At 44.3% G+C, this 25,569-nt stretch overlaps 1 protein-coding gene across 3 annotated transcripts in view; it reads right to left on the reverse strand.

Moving 5' to 3' along the window:
* Positions 1 to 23,561, reverse strand: part of NRSN1 (neurensin 1) — a 197,754-nt gene extending 174,193 nt beyond the window's left edge. For 2 of the 3 annotated variants that reach the window (XR_008331526.1, XR_008331527.1), the window contains exons 1-3: positions 23,340 to 23,561; positions 13,368 to 13,568; positions 10,602 to 11,844 (exon numbers count right to left, since the gene is read on the reverse strand). Coding sequence is in view for 1 of the 3 variants with exons in the window: in XM_053396762.1 (XP_053252737.1) it covers positions 11,446 to 11,844; positions 13,368 to 13,559 (591 nt within the window). In the remaining 2 variants the exon portion in view is untranslated. Of the gene's footprint in view, positions 1 to 9,670; positions 11,845 to 13,367; positions 13,569 to 23,339 lie in introns of those variants that run through there. The other variant, XM_053396762.1, reaches the window with a different exon arrangement.
* Between the last annotated feature and the right edge of the window lie 2,008 nt (positions 23,562 to 25,569).

Here is a 25,569-nt window from a genome sequence, read left to right on the forward strand (position 1 = left end):
GTGCTCTTTTAGCAATAGGGGTACCTTCATACATGCATGTTCATCATCTGATGGCTACAACTTAGTGACTTGCATATGTGAAAACAGCCATGACACACTAGACTTCAGAGATGGATCTCTGATACAACCTAACCAGTCAATGCACTACATTTTCAACAGAGGTTGATCCATGAATTTACCTGTGTAATAATGAGACATTGAGTGATAAGACACAGAATGATTATGTAGGTTTGAGTGGAGCCATAGTCTGCTATGGTCAAGCTGTGTTCTTAATTATATTCTAAAAGCCAACTTGACTTCAGTAAGATTAAAGTGTAAATATGAATTGTTGTTGAGGCAGTTCGACCCACCAGGGATGTTTATATCTTAAAGGGACAATCCTTCTTTAAAAGTACGTATTTATTTATTTGCTGATAACGTTCAAAACTGCAAGACTAGTTGACTGCTATATCAACGCTATAATAGTATCATAGCTTTGGTCTGCCCTATTGTAAAATCTGGTGTGTTAGCGAGGCACAAATCGACTTATTAAAAAACATTTGTCCTGCAATATAAAGGTAAAGGTAAAGGGACTCCTGACAGTTAAGTCCAGTTGCGAACGACTCTGGGGTTGCGGTGCTCATCTTGCTTTACATAGACAGTTCCATAGACAGTTTTTCTGGGTCATGTGGCCAGCATGACTAAGCCGCTTCTGGCAAAGCCAGAGCAGCACACAGAAACATTGTTTACCTTCCCGCTGGAGTGGTACCTATTTATCTACTTGAACTTTTTGGGCCTGTTTTCGAACTGCTAGGTTGGCAGCAGCTGGGACCGAGCAACGGGAGCTCACCCCATTGCAGGGATTCGAACCACTGACCTTCCAATTGGCAAGTCCAAGCAGAACAGTTGTTTAAACCACAGTGCCACCTGCGTCCCCTGTTCTGTAATCTACAAATTGCTAAATTTTTTTTCCCTGTTGAGATTTAAACTCTTGAGTGTTCCCTTGCAATTCTTGATCTATAGATCGCCATCTTTCTCCATCCATCTTACTAAGCCTATCAGATGGAATTTAGTTAGACTCCATCATCAGCCTTCCATTGGTATAGCCTACTTCATCAGATGCATGGTGCAGTTTCCTGAGATGCAGGTGGGGTACATTTATGCGTAGTTGCGTGGGAGACAGTCATTGGGAACTGAAAGGAAAGCATGAGATCAGAGAGAAATGAAATACAGAAAACCACAACAGTGATAATTACAGGCTTAATAATTCACAAAAGATCAAAAACCGTTTTGTGAATCACCACTGTTAAATATGTAATTATCACTGTTTGCTCCTTTCTGCATTTCGTTTCCCTCTAACCTCACTATTATTATTTTTTTACATTCCCAGCTCCCCACCTTGTACATGTAACTCAGGAAAAAAAACCATAATGCATCTCCACAGAAGCTTATGCCCAGATAAATTTGGCAAGTCTTTGAGGTGCCACATGGTTTAAGATGTAGGGAATGACCCCATAGAACAGTTTTTTGTTTCCTAAGATGAAAATTTCTAACGCTACGGGAACCTTCTCACCAACAGCACAATGATGTGTGTGGAGTGTGCTTTTCTCTGGTTTTCATCACTAGGATGTAACCTCTAATTCTATGGGTTCTTAAGAGTTTTAAGACTAACATGCCTGTCTCATTCTAAAAATATGTACGGTGACAGATGGTGGTTCACACAACTTCTCTACTTGGGACTTCCACATTCTTTTCCCTCTTTGAACTTGACTTGCAATGTGCTTCCACTAAATTGACCTGTGTTTAAGAAGGATGACCCTTCAGTGCAAGCATAGTGCAGCGATTAGGCTGAAGATCTACCGTCGCCATTAACACAAAGAGCCAGGTTCCCATGCAGATCATATGACTGGATTGTAACAAGAAATCAGGCATGCCAAGAATTTTATTAACACAAAGAGCCAGGTTCACATGCAGATCATATGACTGAATTGTTACAAGAAATCAGCTATGCCAAGAATTTTATTTTTAATCAATACCGTATCCTGCTTGTGTCCAAAGGTAGATGATGAACCTGTAAGTTTCTGCCCTTTGAATGAAACCAGATGACCTATATAAACCATAGTCCTTGATACAAATTCCTATAGAAAGACTTTTAAAACAGTGCATGTTAATTAAAGGGTGAAACGTCATCAAAACTGCATTTGTGATATAAGGGATTGTTATTTTGACTAGAGCGTAACTAAAATTTGTAAGTTTTTGGAACACAGAAATAAAATAAATCATCAAACCATCAACTATAGCATGTGGGGGGCCACCTAAATTATATAATTTGGCATCTCAATGATTGGTATTACTAATTGTGTTATAAATTGGCATTGTTATAATGAGGCTGTTGGATTGTAGTAATTGAAAACTAATTAAAAAATTATCAAAAGAAAAGAAAGGGCGAAACATAATACATACACAGCTATCGAAATCTGTGAATGCATTAGCGATCCCTTTCCTTCCCCAAGAAATGATTGGTGGGCAATGGGTGCCTGGTGTGCCCCCTCCTACTGGTAATCTTCTAGAACAATCTGGGCAACCCCCACAGGTCAAACTGCCTCATGTCAAATTCCTCCTGCTACTGGATTTTGCAGGTAAATTTGAGCAGGTTTTTTGAAAGGCTGGGGATGGGGCAATGGCACATGGGATGCTCATCGTTCAGGCCAGCTAAATAATTTGAAATTATGCCCCTCCTCCCACCCAGCTCAACAAACAGTTGTCTAACAGGCTTAGAGGGAGCAGGATTGCAGCAGAGAGGACAGCGGGAGGGGAGGGTTAACGCATGAGGGTGCATCTGAATACGCTGTGCGAGAATGCCGCCAACAACCAACCAACCACCATTGAATCTGACCCTCAAGATCAGAGAGTAACCCATCTCTTGAAGTTTCCCTGTATTTGCTTGCAGGTGCTAATTCTCCGAATACCTAGGCTGGCCTGCATTTTCAGTTTTGGTCCCGGCATTCAGCCTTCTCCTTATGTGATAACATCCACAATTAGGCTGCTCTATCTCTGGAAAATAGAGTAGCTTGGTGATGCTATCTTAGGAGGAGGAATCTAGCTGACTCCAATATGTGCCCGTTTAGTTCAGTCCAAATTCCCAGAAACACAATTTGAGATAAACTACCGTGACATTAAGCAGATGACTGTCATCATCAACCCACCATCTTTCATGACTGGGGATGAGCAGTGAGAAGCACAAAAAGGATGTCAGGCAGCAGATGCCCACTTCCTGGTCACCAGATATTCTGCTACTTTTATTCATTGTATGCTGACATTTCAAAGACAGGCTGCCCTTTGAAAATCTTTCTCGTCCTCTTTCAGGCCTCGGCTGTCTTTCTGTACTGCCTTTGTATGGGTGAGGGGAAGCTGTGCCTTGTGTCTGGCCCAATATGAAACATATCTCACTGTGTTGTTCTTCAAGGAACTTTGGAAACAAAAGGCTCTGTTCAAAACTTATTGTCAAAGCTGTCAAATCTATTTGTTAGCTGAAAAATTCTTAATACAATTCCACGCCCCCAACTCCATTAAACATATTGGTGTTTATTTGTTGTCCTGTGGCAGGTTCTGCTTTTCAAAGAAATTTCAAACATACCGTATTTTTTGCACCATAGGACGCACCGGACAATAGGACGCACCTTGTTTTAGAGGGGGGAGAACAAGGAAAAAAAATTCTTCCGCTCTCTGCCCAGTGCCCCTTCAGCGAAGAGGCAGGAGGCGCTGCGCAGAGAGGGGGAGAATTTCCCCCCTCTTGTTTTCCCGCTCTAAAACAAGGTGCCGTTTAAGGTTCGTTCAGGCGGCTACCTTGGAAGGTTCCTTTCGACCTGCTCTTTGGGGCTGGTGGGGGGAAGCCCACCACCAGCCCCAAAGAGCAGGTCAGGGAGCAGCGGAAAGGCGCAGCGGAGAGGCTGCTGCCATAGTCATGCGTCACTTCTCCAGCTGGGAGAGGGTCGCGGGGCTATGGCTTCTTTAGCCCCGCACGCGCTCTCCCGGCTGGAGAGGTGACGCACAGCTATAGAGGCTCATGCCATAGCCGCGCGTCACCTCTCCAGCCGGGAGAGAGTAAGCCGGGCTTCTTTAGCCCCACGCGCGCTCTCCCGGCTGGAGAGGTGGTGCGCGGCTATAGAGGCTCCTGCCATAGCCGCGCGTCACCTCTCCAGCTGGGAGAGGGTCGCGGGTGGCTGCTTTAGCCCCGCGCGCACTCTCCCGGCTGGAGAGGTGACGCGCGGCTATGGAGGTTCCTGCCATAGCCACGCGTCACCTCTCCAGCCGGGAGAGGGTTGCGGGGGGCTGCTTTAGCCCCGAGCGCGCTCTCCCGGCTGGAGAGGTGACGCGCGGCTATGGAGGCTCCTGCCATAGCCGCGCATCACCTCTCCAGCCGGGAGAGGGTCGCGGGGGGCTGCTTTAGCCCCGAGCGCGCTCTCCCGGCTGGAGAGGTGACGCGCGGCTATGGAGGCTCCTGCCATAGCCGTGTGTCAACTCTCCAGCCGGGAGAGGGTCGCAGGGGGCTGCTTTAGCCCCGAGCGCGCTCTCCTGGCTGGAGAGGTGACACGCGGCTATGGCAGGAGCCTCCATAGCCATGCGTTACCTCTCCAGCCGGGACAGGGTCGCGGGGCTATGGCGTCTTCACTCCATAGGACGCATACACATTTCCCCTTCATTTTTGAAGGGGAAAAAGTGCGTCCTATAGAGCGAAAAATACGGTAATTGAAAAAGATTGACTGACAATATTATTATTTTTTGCTTTGGAATAGAACAATCGGCTAACGTCGTAACTGAATGTTCAAAAAGGTTTTTGTGAGTTTGGAGGAGTGTTTTGGAAGCAAGACCACCGGTGAATCTTTCACCATGGAGTTTTCACCAGATGCACTTCATGATGGAACAGTACTGGTTTAACAATGCTTAACTGGTGCAATAGGTGCTGGTTGTTTTCCCTTATCGGTGCTCCCCTTTTAAAAGTGCTTCCAAAATCTGCAAGTGTTGGGTTTTACTGGGGGAAATTGTCTATGGGTGATTGAAGTCCCGGCTGAGGATGTCGGGACCGGGGGCAAGATTGCGGGGTGGGAGCAGGAACGAGAGTCCAGAAGCCAGGGGTCTGAGGGTCAGGAAGCAGGGAGTCACGAAGTCAAGGGTCCAAGGGCCGAGAAGCAAGGATTCAAGAAGCCGAGGTCCGAGGATCAGGAAGCAAGAAGCCCAAGGCAGCAAGGCAGGAAACAAGTTGCTGTGGCAAAGAGCCAAAGGGAAATGCTGACCTTAAATCCCTTCCTGGCTCTTGCCACCAGGTGCAGTGAGTTACCAAGTGGCCTCACCTGTGTGGCCGTGCCTTGCCTCTCTGGAACAAACTGAGGAAGGCCCCAGTCCTGTGAAGCCCTACTGGTCACAGGGCCTGGCTCCTGCACGCACTCCTGACAGAAATTAACTGTTCATCTTGGCTTCAAATAAGCTTGGAAAGGCAAAATGAAAATTATGTCCAACAGAGAATAAGTGTGTGAAAGGAGCAGACAAGTGAACAAGCTAATGTCCCTCATTTGGCCCTACCAAGGCAAATACCAGTTTTCATACCAGTTGTTGGGAATCGCAGGTGTGTCTTGTGATGTTGCACCCAAGTCCTGCTTGCATGCTTCCCACAGGCATCTGGTTGACCACTGTGAGAAGAGGAGGAGGAGGAGGAGTAGGAGGAGGAGGGGTAGTTTGGATTTGATATCCCGCTTTATCACTACCCTAAGGAGTCTCAAAGCGGCTAACAATCTCCTTTCCCTTCCTCCCCCACAATAAACACTCTGTGAGGTGAGTGAGGCTGAGAGACTTCAGAGAAGTGTGACTGGCCCAGGGTCACCCAGCAGCTGCATGTGGAGGAGCGGGGAATCAAACCTGGTTCACCAGATTACTCGTCCACCCCTCTTAACCACTACACCATAAGAAGAGCATGTTGGACCAGATGGGCCATTGGCCTGATCCAGCAGGCTTTCCCTATATTTTTAATGCAGAGGTATGTCCTTGTTTATGAAATGCTGTGGCGTTCCATGTTCATTGTTAGCACTGTATAAATAAGTTGTTCATCATAACATAACTGTACCAGCACTAATGATGCTTCTAAGCTACTGATCGTCTGTTTTCAGGAACGATGCAGACTTTTTTTGTTTTACTGTGCAAAGGGATTCAGTACTGCAAAAGAGTCATATTGGGTTTACCTCAAAACCCAGAAGGGAGAATCTGCTGTCACACACAGCTGAGGAAGAGAGGGCATATGTACTCCCCAGCCTTTCATGTGTGACTCACTGCACTGTGGGAATAAAAAGCAAAAAAGAAGGGTCAAGGCAGCCCATAGAGAACAACCAGATGGCTGGAGCGAAATGGCTGTGCAAATCCGAATGGAAGCGGCAGACGCAAACATCCTGAGAGCGTGTTCATCAACACAAACGAGATAAAAGGCAATGATTGCCAATCAAGCTATGCCAAATTTGATCTCAGCACAAATTGCACGAGTGATTACTCTTCCGTTAAAATGGCTTTTGGGGTTTTTAATCCAGAAGCAAAGAAGGATAGCATTCTGAATTTGCATAAGAGGCTGATGTTTAGTGAAGAGCAGAGAGAATTGTAGCTTCTTCTTCTTTTTAAAAAATGTGTCACTTGTTTAATATCTACACAGAAGCAGAGAAGAGGTCGTGAAGACCATTACTGGAAAATCACGGCTAATGCTGCACATATATTACAGAAATCAGATTTCCCACACCAGTGCTTGGTAACAGCCTTCCCTTACTTCCCAATCCATTCTCAAGGCTATTTTCCTTCTCTTCTGTGGTTCAACATATTTACTTCTCCCCAAGCTTCTTCTTATTGCCCTCTATCCACCTTTCAGCTTTAGAGACTGATGACGAGATCCCTTGCACTCTGCATGCTCAGGACATTAGAAAGGTGGGAATAATTCTAGAGTGTTAAGCGACACTCTTAAAGTAAAACAGTATGAACCCTATTTTAGTTGTGTTATGTTTGACAAAGGGTCAAATGAGGACCAGATGCTTCCCGTGCTTTGATGTGATAGGCAACAATATGATTAAAACCTTTATAAAATATTCCTCTGAAACAAACCAAAATAAGGTTTCCCAAAGAGAATCAGGATTCTTTCAATGGAACACAGGAATCAACCTTTTACTGATCATTGGTCCAGCCAGCTCAGTATCGTCTGCTGTGGGGACTCAATACACTGCATGGGAGTAACTAAAAGGTAACTAGGGATGCGGGTAGCGCTGTGGTCTAAACCACTGAGCCTCTTGGGCTTGCTGATTGGAAGGTTGGCAATTCGAATCCACATGACAGGGTGAGCTCCCATTGCTCTGTCTCAGCTTCTGCTAACCTAGCAGTTCGAAAGCACACCAAAAAGTGCAAGTAGATAAACAGGTACCGCTGTGGCGGGAAGGTAAACGGCATTTCCGTGCGCTCTGGCTTCAGTCATGGTGTTCCGTTGTGCTAGTAGCAGTTTAGTCATGCTGCCCACCTGACCCAGAAAGCTGTCTGTGGACAAACGCCGGCTCCCTCAGCCTGAAACGAGATGAATGCTGCAACCCCATAGTCGCCTTTGACTGGACGTAACCATCCAGGGGTCCTTTAGCCTTTTCCTTACCTACAGAAGTAGCTCTCCAGGGTTAGAGGCAGGAATCTTTTCCAGGAGGTGCCAGAGATTGAAACGGGGATATTCTGCATGCAAACCAGTTGCTCTGCAACTGAGCTACTGGCCTTCACACAAGTGTGTATACCACTGAATGTCAAAAGCTGATTGTGCCTCATGAGAACATAAGAAGAGGCTGCTGGATCAAGCCAACGACCCATTTAATCCTGCACCCTGTTCTCACAGGGGGAAACCAGATGCCCATGGGAAGCCCATGAAAAGGACACAGTTGCAATGACCCTCTCCTCACCTGTGATTTTCAGCAACTGCTCTTCAGAGAGATATTGCCTCAGCATTAGTATGTCTGTTAACCAGTGACTGTAAGTTTCCAATTCTTGAGAGTGTTTCTCATCCTGAACAAGGTCACTGCAAGATAACGTCTGGGCCTTTCTTTTTTCTGAGCAATAATTTTTGAGATATATCATCTTGCCTTATTTTTCTAGAAAGGGGTGTAAATTAGATTTTCAATCTGATTTCAGAAATGATGTTATCAAAAGGGAAGTGGGGAAGATGGAAGGAGACTAGTGGATATTGCAGCCATCATTTTAAATGTCCTTCAGCAAGCCGCACTGTAATACTCAAAATGTCACAAGTCTGCTCCTCACAATCTTTAATTAAACATCACATTGGAAAAGGTCATTGTGCTCTGCCTTGCTGCTGCCCACACACTGCTAGCTTGATGGCAGTGAAAGCAAACTGCAGTAAACAAGGTTTCTACTGACATGAAAAGAGCAAGACCAAAGTCCTTTCATTAAGATTTGACACTGTGGCTATAAATGCATGTAACTGTAGAAGAATGACAAGAGTTTATAGAAGGCTTTCTCTAAGCGCTTCACTCATATTATTTCAGTAACTCTTGCAATGGCCCTATCAGAATTGACAAGCATAATTAGCCTCCTAATGCAGATGGGGAATTAATATTGTGAGACAAATGCAAGGCCTCCCATGGAATTCATGGTACAATTGAAATTTTAGCAGGGAACTTCTAGTTCATGTTTTAAACCAGGTATGGGGACCTTTGCACCTCCATGTGTTGCTGGACTCGCTTCACGTCCCATCAGCCACAGAAACCATGGCCAAGGTTAGAGATGATGAATGATGCAGTTTGACAACATTTGGCAGGCCACAGGTTCCTCGTCCTTGCATTATTTTGTTTATTGATTTGATTTATATATCTCCCTTCATCATAAGAGCCAAAGGCCTGGTTGAAGAGGAACGCTTTAGCCTGATACTTAAAAAATATATAATGAAGGCACCAGGCAAACCCCTTTGGTGAGAGCATTCTACAAATGGGGAGCCACTACAGAGAAGGTCTGTTCTCGTGTTAGCACCCTCTGGACCTCACACATTACATGATAGCAGGGTGAGTATATCAGCTGAATGACTTAAGAGGCTGAGAGAAGAGAGAAGTAAGTCCTTGGAGATATCGTGGGATGGTATTGCCCATGATCTTAGGGGCTGCATCTAACTAGAGAGGGAAGAGGTGTGCTTCCATTTGATGTAGAAACCTTTCTAATCCCAGATGTCTTCATGCATCTGTTGCAAAAGAAAGAGGGTGAAATTGCACACACCACTCCTGACAGGAGCTGATTTTAGATATATATACCTACACTGAAGGTAGGAACATGATGCCCTTGACATCATCTGTTGCCCAAACAACTACTTCACATAACCTTGTCATAGATGCAACTTGTAAACGAAAACATTTTTTAAACGTAAGGCCTATGGCAGGGTTAAAGGAAAGTGTCTGTGTCTGCCAGCCTTTGTTGCATTTCCTGGCCCCTCTGTTTGGGTGGTTGGCAAAAGGGTCATGAACCCTTGTTCCAGGAATGTGGTTACACTGCCAGTGCTATGTTGTGAGTTCTCTCTCCCTGACCATTGCCTAGGCTGACCAAGGCTGTAGGTTCCTCGTCTCTGTGCTGGGCCATCCAGCTCATTATGCCCACTTGATATTTTGAAAGGAAACATTTTCCATCAACAGCACCAGTTCTTCATAATTTTATTTAATCCATTGAAAAAAATAGACAGAACTATAAGGTGGGCACATATTGTCAAAGAATATAAAGGTCACATCTCTTTACATAGTCTTGTTTTAGATCCATAGAATAAAAGGAAGAGAATTTTATAGTGAGAGAGACATACAGAGAGAGACAAAGATGATTTATATCTTTAGTGGAAAGGACAAATCTGTAGGTAAGCGTCAACACAACTGTACTATGATTAAGGATAAGCTCTTTCTATTATCTAGAAAAATAGAAGCATCACATTTAATAGTTTCTTTCAGGCAATCGGATTTAAGGAATGAAGAATCTCTTAGCTTTAAAAAATATGCATGATTCACCAGGAAATGTTCCTGCACAAATCCTATTGGAATTCATGGAAGTTAGGCAATAACATGGAGGAACTTGCCCCATGGCTTCCCCAGTCCAGAAATTTGGTGCAGGCATAGGGGCTTTGATGTCCTTTTCAACAAAGGGAGCAGATCTACACATGTATTCCTTTGTGTGTGTACATTTGCTCCTACCATTGATGTAAAAGGTCCTTCTTTATGTGCCCAGGAGCTCTGTGTACACTTTCAAGAGCTTTGTGTACACACCACAGTGCACAGTGCATGAAGCACAGAACTGGGCTTTTACTGTTCTTATCTCGTACCAATGTGAAATGCACACGCTGTACGGAAAAACAGCCTCAGTTACATTTCTTTTCCTACTGAAAACTTGAGACCAGACCTGCAGGTGGGTTAATTTGGTATACACTTCCACACAAAAGTTATCTTCTTCTTTTTTTAAATGACAACTTTCAAAATTGCACTTCCCAGAAACAGAAGGCGTTAAATTTGGGGCTCAGCTCACAACAGGATATTTTTCAATCATAATACTGAGAAGTGCATCTTCTGATGGTTAGCGAACCAAACCTTCTGCCATGCAGGTTGCTACAAGAATGCATGGAATTCTAGTGACTGCAATCTGGTAGACACTTACATGGAAAAAGGTCCTACTCAGTGGAACCTCCATCTTAGTAAACGTACATAGGATTTCACTGGTAGACTCTAAAGGATGCTCTTCAGATGACAGTAATGGATGAATTTCTTTTCAAAGAAGGGCTTATTATAACTCTTCTATAACAGGACTGGGTAAATATGGAATATCACATTAATGATCTGTCATTTCTATTTAAAAACAAATGAATGATCAGGTGAGGGCATTGACAGGTTCTCATTATGTTCCCACCACAGCAACTCATGCTGCTGAAGAGAAAAGCTGCCCTTTGGTTTGCAAGACAACTTTCTTCCCCAGTAGTACAAGCACATGTGGTGGAAATGAGAAAGCTGCTCCCATTGTCTGCATGATGGTTCTCTCCAACGTGCACGAATATCGTTTTGTTGGACTTTGGCTATAGAGCCAAGAGAACATAACTTGAAGCCGTCCACAATAAAACAGGTATGAACATGTCAGTTAACTGGAAGCAGCATGAAATGTGTGACAAATTTAAAGGGAAGGGCAATCAAATGGTGCTTTGCAAGGGTTCAATGCAACTATTAAAAATAAGAGAACAACTCATAACATTAATGCTTTGTTCAAGCCACTGATGGCTGAACCATCCCCTTCAAGCCATTTCCACCTCCTTCCCAATCTGCTCCTTTCCCCACTGGCTGCAGAGTGCAGTTACACTGCATGGGAAACACAGATTCATACACAGGCCAAAGCTGACCTTTTCAAATTCAAAAGATGGGTATGTTTGGAAAGAGAAAACAAACATCAGGTTTCAGATAACGGCTGGACATTTTGAACTTTGGACAACGTGACGGGTATCTTGGATTCTCCAGGCGCTGGGGCTTTGGTGACGGGGTGTGCATGGGCTCTGATGTCTGCAATTCTCTCTTTAAATTTCTGCTGCAGGTACCTTTCTTCTTTGGAGTAGCTTTTAGCGAACGCAGACATCAGCAAGCAGGCCGCCATTGTGGTTCCTCCGATGCAGAACAATATTGCTCCAGCCAACTTGCATATGTCAAGGGCTCTGTTGAACTGCACTGCACGTGTATCCACCACCACAAAATCTTCTACTCCCAGGGCTTCAATTTTGGGTGGCACAAGAAAACCTACGACGAGAACGATGATCCCTGTCAGCATAAACACCGTCCCTGAGATGAGTCCGACCTAGAAGACAAAGAAGACTCAGAAATCAGCAAAGCTGCGGCGACAGTTTTTTGCTTTATTGTTTTCAGTCTTAGCTATTAAATCTACGTGACACGTCACTGACATCTGCCATCACACCAATGAAACGTGCAGTGCCATTGTGAGCCCCTGGAGGCTTCTGTCATGTAGAATTGAGTCGACAGATGATTTTCACAACCTTAACTGCATCCGCAAGCAGTCAATGGATACACAGACAATGGAAATTCAGCAGGCATGTGGGCAGAAATAGGAAGTGTTCATGTCCATAAATAAATCTGTAGGCTTATAAATATGTGGGTTCCTGAGAAATGGGATCTGAAACACAATTTTGGGAGAGGAAATGACATTGCAAGGGAAAAGGCAGTCACCAGTCTCCTGTGACCCCAGAATTTACCAAATAGGGAAGCTTCAAAATGGCGGACATTTGACCTACTCATCTTTGTTCTCATGGCATTAATTTTCCCCTACCCAGATATTATAGGGGAGACTTGCTGAGGCCCATAAATATTTCTAATATTTTCATCATCTTAGTGTGAAGCAAGCTTAAGTGAATTTTTGAATTTGGAGCACCAGTAGTCAAATTCCTCCAAATGTGGATCTGTTGAGTACTCAGTTCTGTAAAATGGGGAATAATGTATGCCATAACTTGTTACATGGATGAATAATATAATATTTATTTATGCATGAAGGCCGCAACCCAGTGCATAGTGACAGATACCTAAGCTCTGGCAACATCAACAGTATCTGAGCACAAGGCACACTCAGAATAATCTTACCTTTTAAAAATTAAAATAGAAGAGTGCCAATAAATTCAAATTAAGTTTCTTGGGGTGCGGGGCATATGTGTGTATGAACTTGGAAAAAAGTGTCTTAGTAGAGCATGAGACTCTTAAGCTCAAGGTCTTGGGTTCGAGCTCCTTCTTGGGCAAAACGGTTCCTGCATTGCAGGGGGCTGGATTAGATGACCCCCCCATGGTCCCTCCCAGCTCTGTGATTCTGAATTGAACTCATTCTGAATGTAGCTATGTAATATGGGAGGGAATGGAACCTGATGGAATGGTTTGATTGCCTTTAATAGTAATATGTTAACTGTGAACATCCTTCCTTTTTTAAAAAAAATGGCGCTTATTATTATTATTATTATTATTATTATTATTATTATTATTATTGTCTGAAGAGATAAAAAGCTGAATTTGGATCAATTAATTCTGAAAATCTGGACATGCTTTTGGTCAGTGAAAATATGGTCTGTTTGTTTCCACAATTTTAACACTCCAGAGGACTCTCCCTCCTTACAATATACTGACACTACAACGCAGCTCTGCCACTAGGGGAAATGCAGCCAATCAGGGGCTCAGAAAATGTTCTTATTTGCTGCCTGCCTGGAACTGCAAAAACATCTGGCATCTGGAAGGCCACAATACATGTTTGATGAGACTCCCCCTGGCTTTTCAGGTCAAAGTTGATGCAGACCTGCTGCAGGAGAAATACTGGATAGCTGTTACCTTCCAGAATGCAGAGCTCCACCTGCTTGGTGATCTCTGGATCTGAAAATCATCATCATACTCCCAAATGGATGCTGTGCAGTCCTCATAAAACTGATGCAGGTAAGAGCGAACTCCATAGCGCTGGTAACCTCCTTCCGGGGTACCCTGCTGCGCCTGCTTGGATGCACAGATGTCAGCATAAGCACTCATCCTTCTCCCCTGCAATGAGAAAGGTCAGACAATGGAGTACCACAGAGGCATGGCACAGCTCACAGGAAAGCAAAGTAAAAATAGAGGTGACATTTTGATAGGGAAGTTATCCCATGAAGAAAACCCTCCAGGCAATTGTACGATCAGACCCTTCAGGGGTCCTGATCATAGTAGTTTCCCCCTTAACATTTCACAATGAAAGCGTCAGTACAAAACCAAGCACCTCGGGTTAAAACTATCCCTCTCCCCTTGGAGAGGCTCAGAATGCATTGACAGTGGAGAGCACAACCATAGAAAAGGCTGGGATTAGTTTAGGTTGACCAATTGCTGCACAGAGACTCAAAGGATAAGGGGGTGTCCTCTCATATACCATGGAAATGCATTAAGAGAAAGCAGGAATGGCCAGGTGGCTGAAAGGGTGCTGTTAAAACCCCCCAGAAAAGTTTGGTAATGGGTCTGCCATATACACAATTGCTCCCACAAAGAGGATTCACAGATCAATGATAGATCTCCAATAGAAAATATCAGGTTCAGTTGCTGTGAGCTACAGTTGAAAGGATTTCAGGTGGGAAAGCTGGGTAATGCTATTGCTGGAGACTCTTGGGTCAAGCAACAATTCTGGGCCTGATAGAACAATGATCTGACTCAATATTAGGTGGGCCCTATGTTCGGTACTGGATCTTCCCACTTCAGCAAGAGGTGGCATTGTGTTGGGGGCCAGACACAACCTGGATGATGGGCTGGCACAGCAGAGTCCTTTGCAAAGCCAGTGTGCAATGCTGGGAGGACTGGACAGGAAGCAGGACCGGTGGCAATCTGTTTACATACCATCCTAATATTTCCACCCATCCTGTTGCCTTCAACAACTCAGAAAAAAAGTAAATCTCCGATAAGTTTGGCTAGCCACAAAGGGTTTTATTTAACAGGGATAGGCTGCCATGATACCTAGTATGGCACCTATCAAAACATTTTTTTTTTGTAAAAAAAAGGTTTGTAGTAGTATGAAGAAATCTAACCGAGTCCATAGTGAATCAGAATGCGAAAACGGACATGTGGTAACACTGCCCTTCCCATGGTAGCTGTAATCTGAAAACAGGATTTATAGCCTGCCTTTCTTTCACCATGGATGTGATGCAGAATGTGAGTAAACACTTGCCTGTATAAGTATTCAAAGCATGCAAGTGCATTGGCCAGCTTTCAGGTGAAGTTAGCCTACTAGTGATCATTAATCCAAACAGACACACCAATGACACTATTGCCATACATGGATGAGCCAATGCATGATTTAAGGGCAGTTAAATGTAACACAGTGAGCACAGAATTTTTTTTATGGCTAAGCGCCTTTTGCCAAGGTCCACATCATGTCTGTTTGACCCTCAGTCTGCAAGTCCCTACCCTAGTTGATTCCCCTCTTTGTTTCTACACATAACACCAAGAGCACCCTTTCTCTTGCATGTACTCTTAAAGGGTAAGGCTGTAGCTCAGAAGCAGTGTATATGATTTGTGGAGGTCTCTGGCTAATCGGATAGTAAGACTGGGAAGGATCTCTGCCTAATGTCTTGGGAAGTGAGCAGAGGAGACATTACTAAGCTTTGGTCTGAGTCAGACTAATGTTCATAATTTCTCACCTTTGTAAAGAGCTTGACATCCCTCGCTGGCTCTGCTCACAGCCCCTGCCCAGAAAGATTTTGAATTGGCTAGCTTACTGCCTTTGATCATGGACTCATGCTACAGCAGTAGTGCCCCAAGAGAATGACTAGCCCTATGAAATAGGCATTTGCTTAACAGACAATTTCTTATACCTGTTGCCAATAATCAGTAGCACTGAATAGTCCTTAAAAGGTTTAACTAACTTGCCTACCAATAACTAAAATAAAATATTCTGGTTTTTTAAAAAAGCTACTTACGTTAATCCATGCGGAACTCAGAAGCAACACTGCGGAAATTATTGTAGTTGCAACACAATACAGCTGTTATAATATACTACACCATTAGCAATGGCTGAGTGCCAGCCAGAAGCTTCTGCTGCAGAGCTTGACTTTTCTCCCTGTGATGCATTTAGTAGGATTATATGAATCGGAAAGTGTGAGTAAGATCAGCACTGAATAAATTTACCTGGTATCCTAAAAATAGCGTGTGATTTCCTTTTATGAAACTCATTGAGACACTTTGATCTAAAGCAAGATTTCTTCTCCACAACTCCTGTTTCTAAATTTAATTTCTTATAGTGGATAAGGTTTCATGTCCTTTTCCTGTCAAGTCATTCATTTTAGCAGCCAGCTGCGGAACAGCAGCTCTGCATACATTACCTATGGTGGAGAAGAGTGTCAACCTTCCTATTTCAATGATATAGAAATCAGACAGAAGTCACAGAATTGGGCACAGACTGACTGCTGCTGCTATTTCCATCACTATGACAACAATCCTCAAATCCCTTGGATTAAATTCTTTCAAGGTTTCAGGTTAAAGTACATTACGTACTATGTTGGCTGCCTGCTATGTGGTATTTCTCCTACTGGTTGAGGAATGCAAATTCTTTATGAAAGTTTGTTTTCCTGCTGTAAAACACACATTGCTATTTCTTTGTCATGGGCACTCAAGGGATTCCAATACCTTGGAACCCCAAAAGCGTGTAGCAGTTGGTATACCAGGGAGACAAACAGTTATTTTTTTTTAAGCATGATAATTTCATGTGCACAATGGAAAGGTATGATAGGAGTTCAGCATCACTTGGGAGGATCCAAAGTTTCTCCATGCCTGACTTAAAGGATGACATGAGTAGCAATGTTACACCATTTGTGGCCCAATACTGTGAGGAGATGCACTGTGGATGTTCCCATTAGAAGGTGCAAACATGGGAAATAGGCATCATCTAAGAGAGGAGTGGGGAAGCTGTGGCTTCCAGATGTTGTAGGAGTCCAACTCTCATCAGTTTCCAGCAACTGCTATTCAGAAGTATTACTGCCTCTGACCGTGGAGACAGGGCACTGACTCCATGCTTCATGTAGGCAGAACATCATGGTGAAGTCTTTGTTTCCTTGGGCTTTTTAATTTGTTTCAGTCTATAAGAACTGATGATGAAAACAGCAACAACAATGAGCAACTATAATTATTCAGGCAACATGAAGCCACTTTTGTCAGTGTCAACTGACTCTAGCTACAATCCGAAGAAGTGTTGAGTTGTAGAGAGTAGAATTTGCCAGCTATGCTGGCAGTTTCTGCCACAGCAGTCTTCCCTGCTGAAGAGATAAGCCACATGTTATCCAAACCAACATTTGTCTCTTCAACCATGAGGCCTACTTCAGCAGAAACAGCTGGTGAAGCTCTTAATGGCTCAATATGCTCCTCACCCAAGTGTACATCACTTCTTTGGCTCATAGCTCTAATTTACAAAAGTAATTGTAAATGACAACTAACAGGAAATGTAACGAAAACCAACCCAGTCAGAATGCGACCACAGCTGCACCAGTTATAAGTCTTCTGATTGTAAAGATATCCATCGCTGTCTCATCTATCTAAAGACCAATTGGAATATCCTTGCAATTAGTTAATTAATTGAGAAGGTCACATTGCCCTTCTTTTTTCTTCCATCCATTCTCTTGTCCTTCCTTTACTTGTTGCCTTTCTGTTTTGTTTTGGCTAGTTTATTCTATTTCCTGTTCCCCCTCTTCCCAAACAGATGCTGATGCTGTCAAAGAAAACAGCAACGCACATCTGTTTGACATTGCATGTATTCCCAGTCTAATGCTTGAAGTGGCAGCCATGAGTCAGAAAGCAGTTGATGAAAATCACCGCTGAACAGTGGCCCACATCCTCACTGGTGGGCATTTGTTAGAGGTAGCCAAGCCTTGGGGTGACTCACACCCTCTGCTTGTGAATGACAAGCAGAACCAACCACAGCCCATATCTATGTGGGGCACTCCTACACATTCACCAGCTGTGGATGAATAGGTGGAGAGTAGTAGGGCTCATGCAGTAGTGTGCCAGCTGTGTGAGCCATACCTTGCCTTCACTGCCTCCAATAGCTGCTCACTAAAAAGGGTGGGAAAGTCTCTTGGTTTTTAGGTCAGCAGTAGTGTCCATTACTGGCCTCCGCCTAACCAGCCTCAACTGCATGTCAGAAACTATGCATGCTGCCCCAGTTGTGGGATCCACACCCACTGCTGGAATCCATGTGTGTCAACATCTTTTTGCATGTGCGTTTCCTAGTTCACCAGGTTATGCACCCAAAAGCCTGCATCTGCGTACATATTGCCCTTACTACACTGGAAGCTGTAAGGGTTTATGGCTGTAACACTACAATTCCATGATGCAGTGCAGCCACAAGAAAAAGCACATGCGCAGCATGATTAAACAGAAAGTGCCACCATCCTGACAGCAGTCAACACTCTGAGGAGGAGGAGGAGCATAGAGCTTGATCAAGAATGCAAGCCCCACAGGTGTTGAGCCAAGGCCCAAGGCCCTTACACTGAGTCCCTTGAGTCCCTTGAGCCCCAGACTCCCAAACCAGGATTTCTAGAGACAGAACCCACTGAAAGACTAGCACCATTTACATCAGGCACTGCAGCTGACAGGTGACTGCTTGCCAAGGTAGGCAGCACACAAGGCAGGTGCTGAATGACAGGCAAGAAAGAACTGAGCTCCCAGCCAGAAAGCTACCACTTTAAGTGATACTACATGCATCACTGGCAATCACGCTAGCAGTTTTTGTTTATTTAATAGCAGGTGTGTGGGATCTCAATATTAATCAGGACTGCAGCACACAGGGAAGTTAGAGGAAAGCCTTCTGCCCCCAGCTGTGATCCCAGTGAAAATCACCTCCCACGCTACAATTAATGACAAGGAAAAGACTCCCACTGGCACCAATGGTAACCTTCCTTACCTGTCAATAACCACAGCATTTTTAATCAGAATCATGGGTGGGGAGAGAAGGGTAAAACCTTCCTTCCCTGTGTGTTGTGATCTTGAGAAGAATTGCGCACACACCCTGTCTTTACTGTTAAAAACCACTGTAACCACATGCCTGATTGCCAGTGAAGCATTTATTGTGATATATAGTTTTGCCCTAGTACTCGGTGCTCTTCAGGAATGTGGGGCTGAACCTTGGAGGTGTAGTTTGTCCCAAGGAGGACACAAGGCTTCAGTTGAACTCCAGATGTGGTGAACTCCAATTGGAGCTATCCGAGATACTGCAACTCCAGCACATGCTACCTGCCTGCTCCTGTTTGTGGCCAGGCCAACGCAGAATGGACCAAGCAATGGACCAAGGGACTGGCTGAAGTTTGAACTGCAAGAGGATTTTCTCCAAAAATACTTTGGCTGGGACTGGGAAAACAGAATTACCAGCAAAATCCCTGTGAATGGTTTCTCTCATCCCTTAAGTCAGCCTTCCCCAACATGATGCCCTCCAGATGTTGTTAGACTCTAATTCTCATCTGCCCCAGCCAGCATGGCCAATGTTCAGGGATTATGAGAGTTGTAGTTCAACACCAGGAGGGCACCAAGTGGGGGAGGGCTGTTTTCAGCAAGCCCCCCCTCCACGAAGTTTTAATGTCAACTATACAAGCTTTCCCATAGAATCGAGTTGTGTGGGATCTTAGAGACCATCTAGTCCCATGGATGGCATCACTTATGAAACTTGTTTCTCTTATGCTCTGGGCACAAAACAGCAGAGACTGTCATCACAAAAGTATGTTAGCTGAAAGGATGAAGCAGAGCAAAAATAACCCACACTTACAATGGAGAAAGAAGGCATTGGAAGACTTCTATTTTTATAAAATAAATGTTGATATATGATGTATTATTTGCTTGCATCTAATTGATTGTTGGATAAAATACAAATCTCTAAGGTTGTCTAAGGATGGTAAGTTACATTGGTCCTTTAGTTATAAATTTAACTTATCCGGCAAGTTGTAGCTGACACTGAAACTTTTCACAGCAGAATAGCTAATGAGTGAGATCATTGAGAAACAAAGAAAATGTACAATCAGATCTTTGGAACATGCAGCTGCCTGGTAGGTAATCCCTTAGCAACTTCTGTTGCCATGGCAAAGGCTGCCTTGCGTGGATTTTGAGCGTTATTACACTCCAGCAGCACATTGCAGGTGTGATCAGATTTGTGAATAGATAGATTAAATGTTGAGAACATGGTTGCAAAAAGTACTGAATGAATCTTTAATCTATTCCATTATATTTTCATGAGTAACTTGAGAGTATGTACCAGTATAATGTGAACCAGTAACATAACAGAAGAAAAATAGTGATGCTTGTCTCAATCAGTCCAGGGAAACATGAACACATTAGAGCTCTTTTTAGATCATTTATTGGTCCCCATCAGTATTTCATAAAATGATTTCCCCTCCCCGCCCCGCAAGCAGAACAGACGCAGATGCAAAGGAACTGTGGCTTGAGCTGCAATTCAAAATAAAACATTGACTGCAATCCTACAGCTAAATGTGGTCTGGTTGGCAGGCTTTAGGAAACTGTGTTAGTCTGGAGGGTCTGTGCTGATGGAACCTTCCCCAGTATGCCCACGAGAAGTTCTGCTGGTGCAGCTGCCTGCCACTGGTGTTCTGGGGTCAGTAAGGGGCCACAAATGCGGTTTCCCAAGGGGGCATGTCAGGAGTGACCTTGAATCTGCAGGATCCAAAGCCCACTCATTAACCACAACACACCCACAAAATTAGATGGAAATTGCACCAACCCATGGTCTAAAGTAGGCTTTTCACTCCCACTGAAGTCAACAGGAGGGAAAACTAAACACCCTGTCTCCTTTCTCTCACCCTGGCCTTAGTAAGCCAGTAGGGCAATGGATGGGGCACTTGCTCTACCATAGAGTCTCCCTCTTCCTAAGGATAGTATTGCTGTGCCCACCATTACATAAAATTTAGCAGATTTTGGATGAGCACATCTGTGTACAAAGACCAACTTTCTAAACAGAAGATTCTGTTATAGTAATTTTTACTCCGACAAAATAGAAGAAGGAATTGATAACTGTGGACCAGTCAGCTGTTTAAAAGTTTCTTGTTTTTGAACTTAATATGAGTTCTTTTGTGAGAACTCTTTACTGTTCAGAAGTTTGCATGCAGCATATATCTCACACAGAGTGATTACAATTCATCTATATGTTGTTGCTATAATAAAACTAGAAAAATCTATTTTATACAAGCAGTCCTTGAGAAAAATACTAGTTCTTGTTTGTCGTTATACTTACAGATAATGTGAAAATTGCAATAACTTGTTACCTTCTCATTTTTTAAGCTAAAAAGTAAGATTGACTTTAATTATGTTAACCCACATGCCTTCTGTGAGGACAGCAGTCACCTTAATGCCACAATCCAGGGCATATTCACCCCTTCACCCTTATCAAATGGCTAGGTGTTCAGATGACCTTCACTGACATGAAACAGATAATTCATAGAATGCTATCTTCAAAGATAATATACAAGTAGAGCAAGTAAGAGGGAATATTTTTCTGAGATTTTCTTTTTTAAAGAAAGCATTGGCAGGCTGTCCTTTTTTGCACTGGAGAGGGGGAAGATGCAGCCTTAAGAGCACAGGAAATGGTTTCAAAAATGGCAGGGAATTATTGTTGCTGATTCAGCGGCGACAGCAACCTTGCAGGTCTCCACAAGTTTGAGTGCTTATGCACTCTGCTGTTACAGGGAGAGAACAACATCTAACAAAGTAAGGCCTTGAAGGCTGACTACCGCTTCTGATGCCCATGCTTATTTGTGCTGCCATGTCCTCTACAGCAGTCACTATCATAGAGGAAGTGCTAACAGTGCTGATCACATTTCCCTCAGCATGCTGGGTTTTACACTGGGAAAATGCAGTGTCCTACAAGTTGCCCTACACTTCTTCAAGGAAGAACATCTGGATCCCCTGAAACACTTGAGGAACCACATGCATCTCTCCAAACAGTGATCTGGATAAGACCTGATGAATGTCAAGTAGTCACCCACCCACCTGAATGAGACATTTAGGGCAAGGGTGAGGAATACCCCCTTTTCTCTTGAAGCTCAAAGGTAATTTGTAGGGAGCTGCATGCCAGTGGTGGGCATGACCTGAGGGATGCTATTTGTAGCATTGCATAGCTATGTGTGTATGTTCTTAACCTTTCTTCCATTTATCTATTCATTCCCCCCTTGCCATTAACACCTGTTGGAGCAGATCGCTTGCAAAGGGATTCTCCCCCCATCTTTTTGGCTCTGTCCATTTCCTCAAGCAATTCCCAGAGGGGTGGTCCAGTGAGCAACTGTGGGCCTGCAGCATCTGGAAGCCCACCTGAAATTAGCCTGAGGGCCATAGGTCTTTAGAAGCCACATGCTTAACTCTTTGTGTGAAGGCATCTTAACACCTGCCACAAACATTTTGCCATCAGCTTATGCAACAATCTGTTGTTTACAGTAGTACCCCAGCAAACCATTGTGGGAGGTGGGAAATCCTCTATAGGATTTCATATCCTCTTCTCTGCCTCTGCCCCATCAATCCTCTTTAAAAGCCCCCCCAATGGGTAGGCAGGTCATTGTTGAATACTTCTTTGACAAGTTGCTAAGATGATTACCAATAAATTATAAACTCAAGCAATGTTTTGAGAGACACACGCAATAAAGAAAAAGTCAGTCAGCTTCATTGACAATAAAATGATTTACCTTTGATTGGCAGACTTTAATAATAGAAGGCTACAGTTTCCTTTGGGGTCTGACTCACAGAACCAGGACTGAAAAATGGGGGGGGGAGCTGGGGATACAATGTTACAGGCTTAAAATACATGGAACATGAGAGTCAATGAACTATTGCCTATGAAGAAGGAAGGAAGAAAATGGAGTATGGGGTGTTAGGTTTAATAATAACTAGAAATCAAATTAATACCAATACTAATATTTTTATGTAAATAGCACCTTAAGGTTTCAAGGAGGGTCACATGATGTAAAAAGTAAATATGAAAATCAGTTAAAACAATGTTTAAAAATGTGCAATCAGGTCGCTGGAGAACATTTCTTAGACAAGGCACAAAAGCTGCCTCTAGGCCCGGCCAGCAGGGGCATTTGCCGGCTCGTGTCCTTCACTGCTGTCCCGCTGCTTCCGCGCGGGAGCTCTCCAATGTGCTGAACGCCAATAAACGAGCCAAGCAACAGTTTCAGCGTCCTAGGCACTCTCCAGCCTGCAAACTCGTGCATTCGTTTCTTATGGTTTTTTTTATTAAACGTTTTTAAGAACCTTCCCCTTTCTACCTGCCAAGTAAACAACAACGGGAGAGGACACTTTACCCCACTTTCCTCCAACGCCCCCTGCGCACCCTTTATTTCTAACCATTTCGGGACTCTTTTATCCCTCGAGCCCCAACCATAACGCAACGCCTTCCTCCAGATCAGCAAATCCTTGGGAGCGGAAGGGCAGTCTGCAAGTTTAAAAAACAAGAAAAAAGCCTTCTAGCGAAGGGTGAGGGTTTTTTCTCTCCCGGACGGAAACTCGCCGCGCAAGTTGCAAACACTGTGTCTACATGGCTCCTCCTAAACGCAGAGATGAGCCCTTCTCTCTCCTTCTGTAAAACTGCTAGGACAGAGTATGCAACATGCAGTGAGCACCCGCTCAAACGCACACGCATACTTTGCAAAAACGGATTATTCGCTCCCTGCCTCCCTTGCGGATCTGCCCCAGAAGCTCGGTTTTTCTGTGTTTTGATTTGAAAGTAACGCGCAGGGTTAAAAAACAAACAAACCAGAGAAAGCGGCGGAAGCGAACGAGCAGTCTGCAACTAAGAAAGCTCCGGGTTACCTGATCCGCCTTCTCCTCCACCTTCCTTGCCGGGCGAGCAAATGCAGCTGGGTTAGCCGCAGATCTCTCGCGCGGCTCCCATCTCTCGCCTGTGCGTCGCTCCAGCCTCAGACGCCACGTATTATGGACACCCGGCGAGCTCGGAGCGACCCGTGCCTGCGCACTGAGAGCCGCCGGGTGCTGCGCAGGAGGCGGAGCCGCCGCCGCCGCCACTTCCTCGAGCGGCTCAGTAGGACTCTCGGCTGCCTTCGGTCTGCAGGCCTCGCTTGAAAGACGGGACTGCGGCTAGACAATCCTAACCCCATTTATCAGGGAGGAAGCCCCGTTGAATTCGAAAGGACTTACTTCTGAGTAAACACGGTTAGGAAGGCGCTGGGAGGTGATCCACCTGCTGCTCGCTCTTCTGGTTTGCGTGCATAAGAATCATAGAATCGTAGTTTGGAGGGATCCCAAGGGTCATCTAGCCCAACCCCCAGCAGTGCAGGAATCTCAGCTAAAGCATCCATGACAAATGGCCATGACAGATGGACAGATTCAGCTGTGATGTCCAGCCATTAGTCACAGACGTCATGAGTTATAGGGGCCCTTCGACATTATTATTATTATTATTAATAATAATCATCATCATTGTGTTAGTAGCCCACCTTTTCTCCAAGGTGGCATGCATACTTAATAATAATAATGATAATAATTTATTTGTACCCCCACCCATCTGACTAGGTTTCCCCAGCCACTTTGGGTGGCTCCCAACAGAATATTAAAAACACGATAAAACATCAAACATTAAATACTTCCCTACACAGGGCTGCCTTCAGATGTCTTCTAAAAGTCAGATAGTTGTTTATTTCCTTAACATCTGGTCCTTGACACAGGGCAGGCGCCACTACCGAGAAGGCCCTCTGCCTGGTTCCCTGTAACCTCACTTCTCACAGTGAGGGAACTGCCAGAAGGCCCTCGGAGCTGGACCTCAATGTCTGGGCTGAACGATGGGGGAGGAGATGCTCCTTCAGGTATACTTCTCATTTAATCCCCACAACATCCCTTTAAAATACAATTTAAAATCATGCACCACTGAGCACAGCATGTTGCAATTGCTACACCAGGCAAGGGCCTCTCTTTTGTCTCTGGTGAGATGCAACATCTGGAATCTTAAAGAGTCTATACTATAAGCCAAGGACTTCCTGCTTTCACTCTCCCCAGCCATTCAGGACTTGGATAATAGGCAATGCATTGCCAAAGTAAAGGTGATCCTTACCATCACCATGATTGGAAAGAAGAAGAAGAAGATGATATGTACATAGCATGTATTACTAATTTGGGGGGTAAGCTGAAGCTGCCTTCAAGGTGTAATCTATAAAGCAGGCTCTGGGACAAGCCCCCTTAGATGTTCTTACAGAGATCAGTTGCTCAGACTGAAGAGGCAAAGGAAAAGAGGAAAATATGACCCTGCTGGCCGCATACTGCATCTAACAAACTGGCAGGTTGCTCTGCTTCCTGGCAACTGGTAACCATCAATGGCCCCCAAGAGCAGCAGATGACTAGCTCAAGGCAACTGTTGGCTTTTTCTAGTAGATGTACGGAGAGCAACTGAGAAATCCAAACCCTTGATCTTTGTCCTAAAGGGGATCTACATGGAATGGAGGTGTCTTTCCACCCAGCCTTTCCCAGTTCTGCTAGACTCCACCAGTGGGAGAGCTCTGCCACTGTTGGTGAAGCCCTGCTAGTGAGGAACACCACAAACTACCCTCCTAAAGGCAGACAGAAGCTATCACTGGCAGCATCCTCACCAGCAGTAGCTGGAGGAAATGTTGGTGTTCTTAATTAATTGCTTGCTTGTTTTTTTAAAAAAGAACTCAAAGTAATATACGAAAACAAGAATCATAGAATCATAGAGTTGGAAGAGACCACAAGGTATATAACACCTTTAAAACTATCGAAAATGTATAAGGTTTGCAATAAATGCTGGAAATGTAAAGCTCAGGAGGGCTCCTTTTACCACATGTGGTGGGAGTGCAGGAAGGTGAAAGAATTTTGGGAAAAAATATATATTGAACTTAAGAAGATCTTAAAATATACGTTTATAAAAAAACCAGAAATCTTCCTGCTAGGGATATTAGGGAATGAGATAAAAAAGAAGGATTGTAAATTTGTGTACTATGCAGTTACAGCAGCAAGGGTGATAGTAGCCCAGAAATGGAAACAGCAGGATATACCAACGGTTGACGAGTGG

Source organism: Podarcis raffonei, chromosome 7 (assembly GCF_027172205.1).
Source record: "Podarcis raffonei isolate rPodRaf1 chromosome 7, rPodRaf1.pri, whole genome shotgun sequence".
Classification (NCBI taxonomy): Eukaryota; Metazoa; Chordata; class Lepidosauria; order Squamata; family Lacertidae; genus Podarcis; species Podarcis raffonei.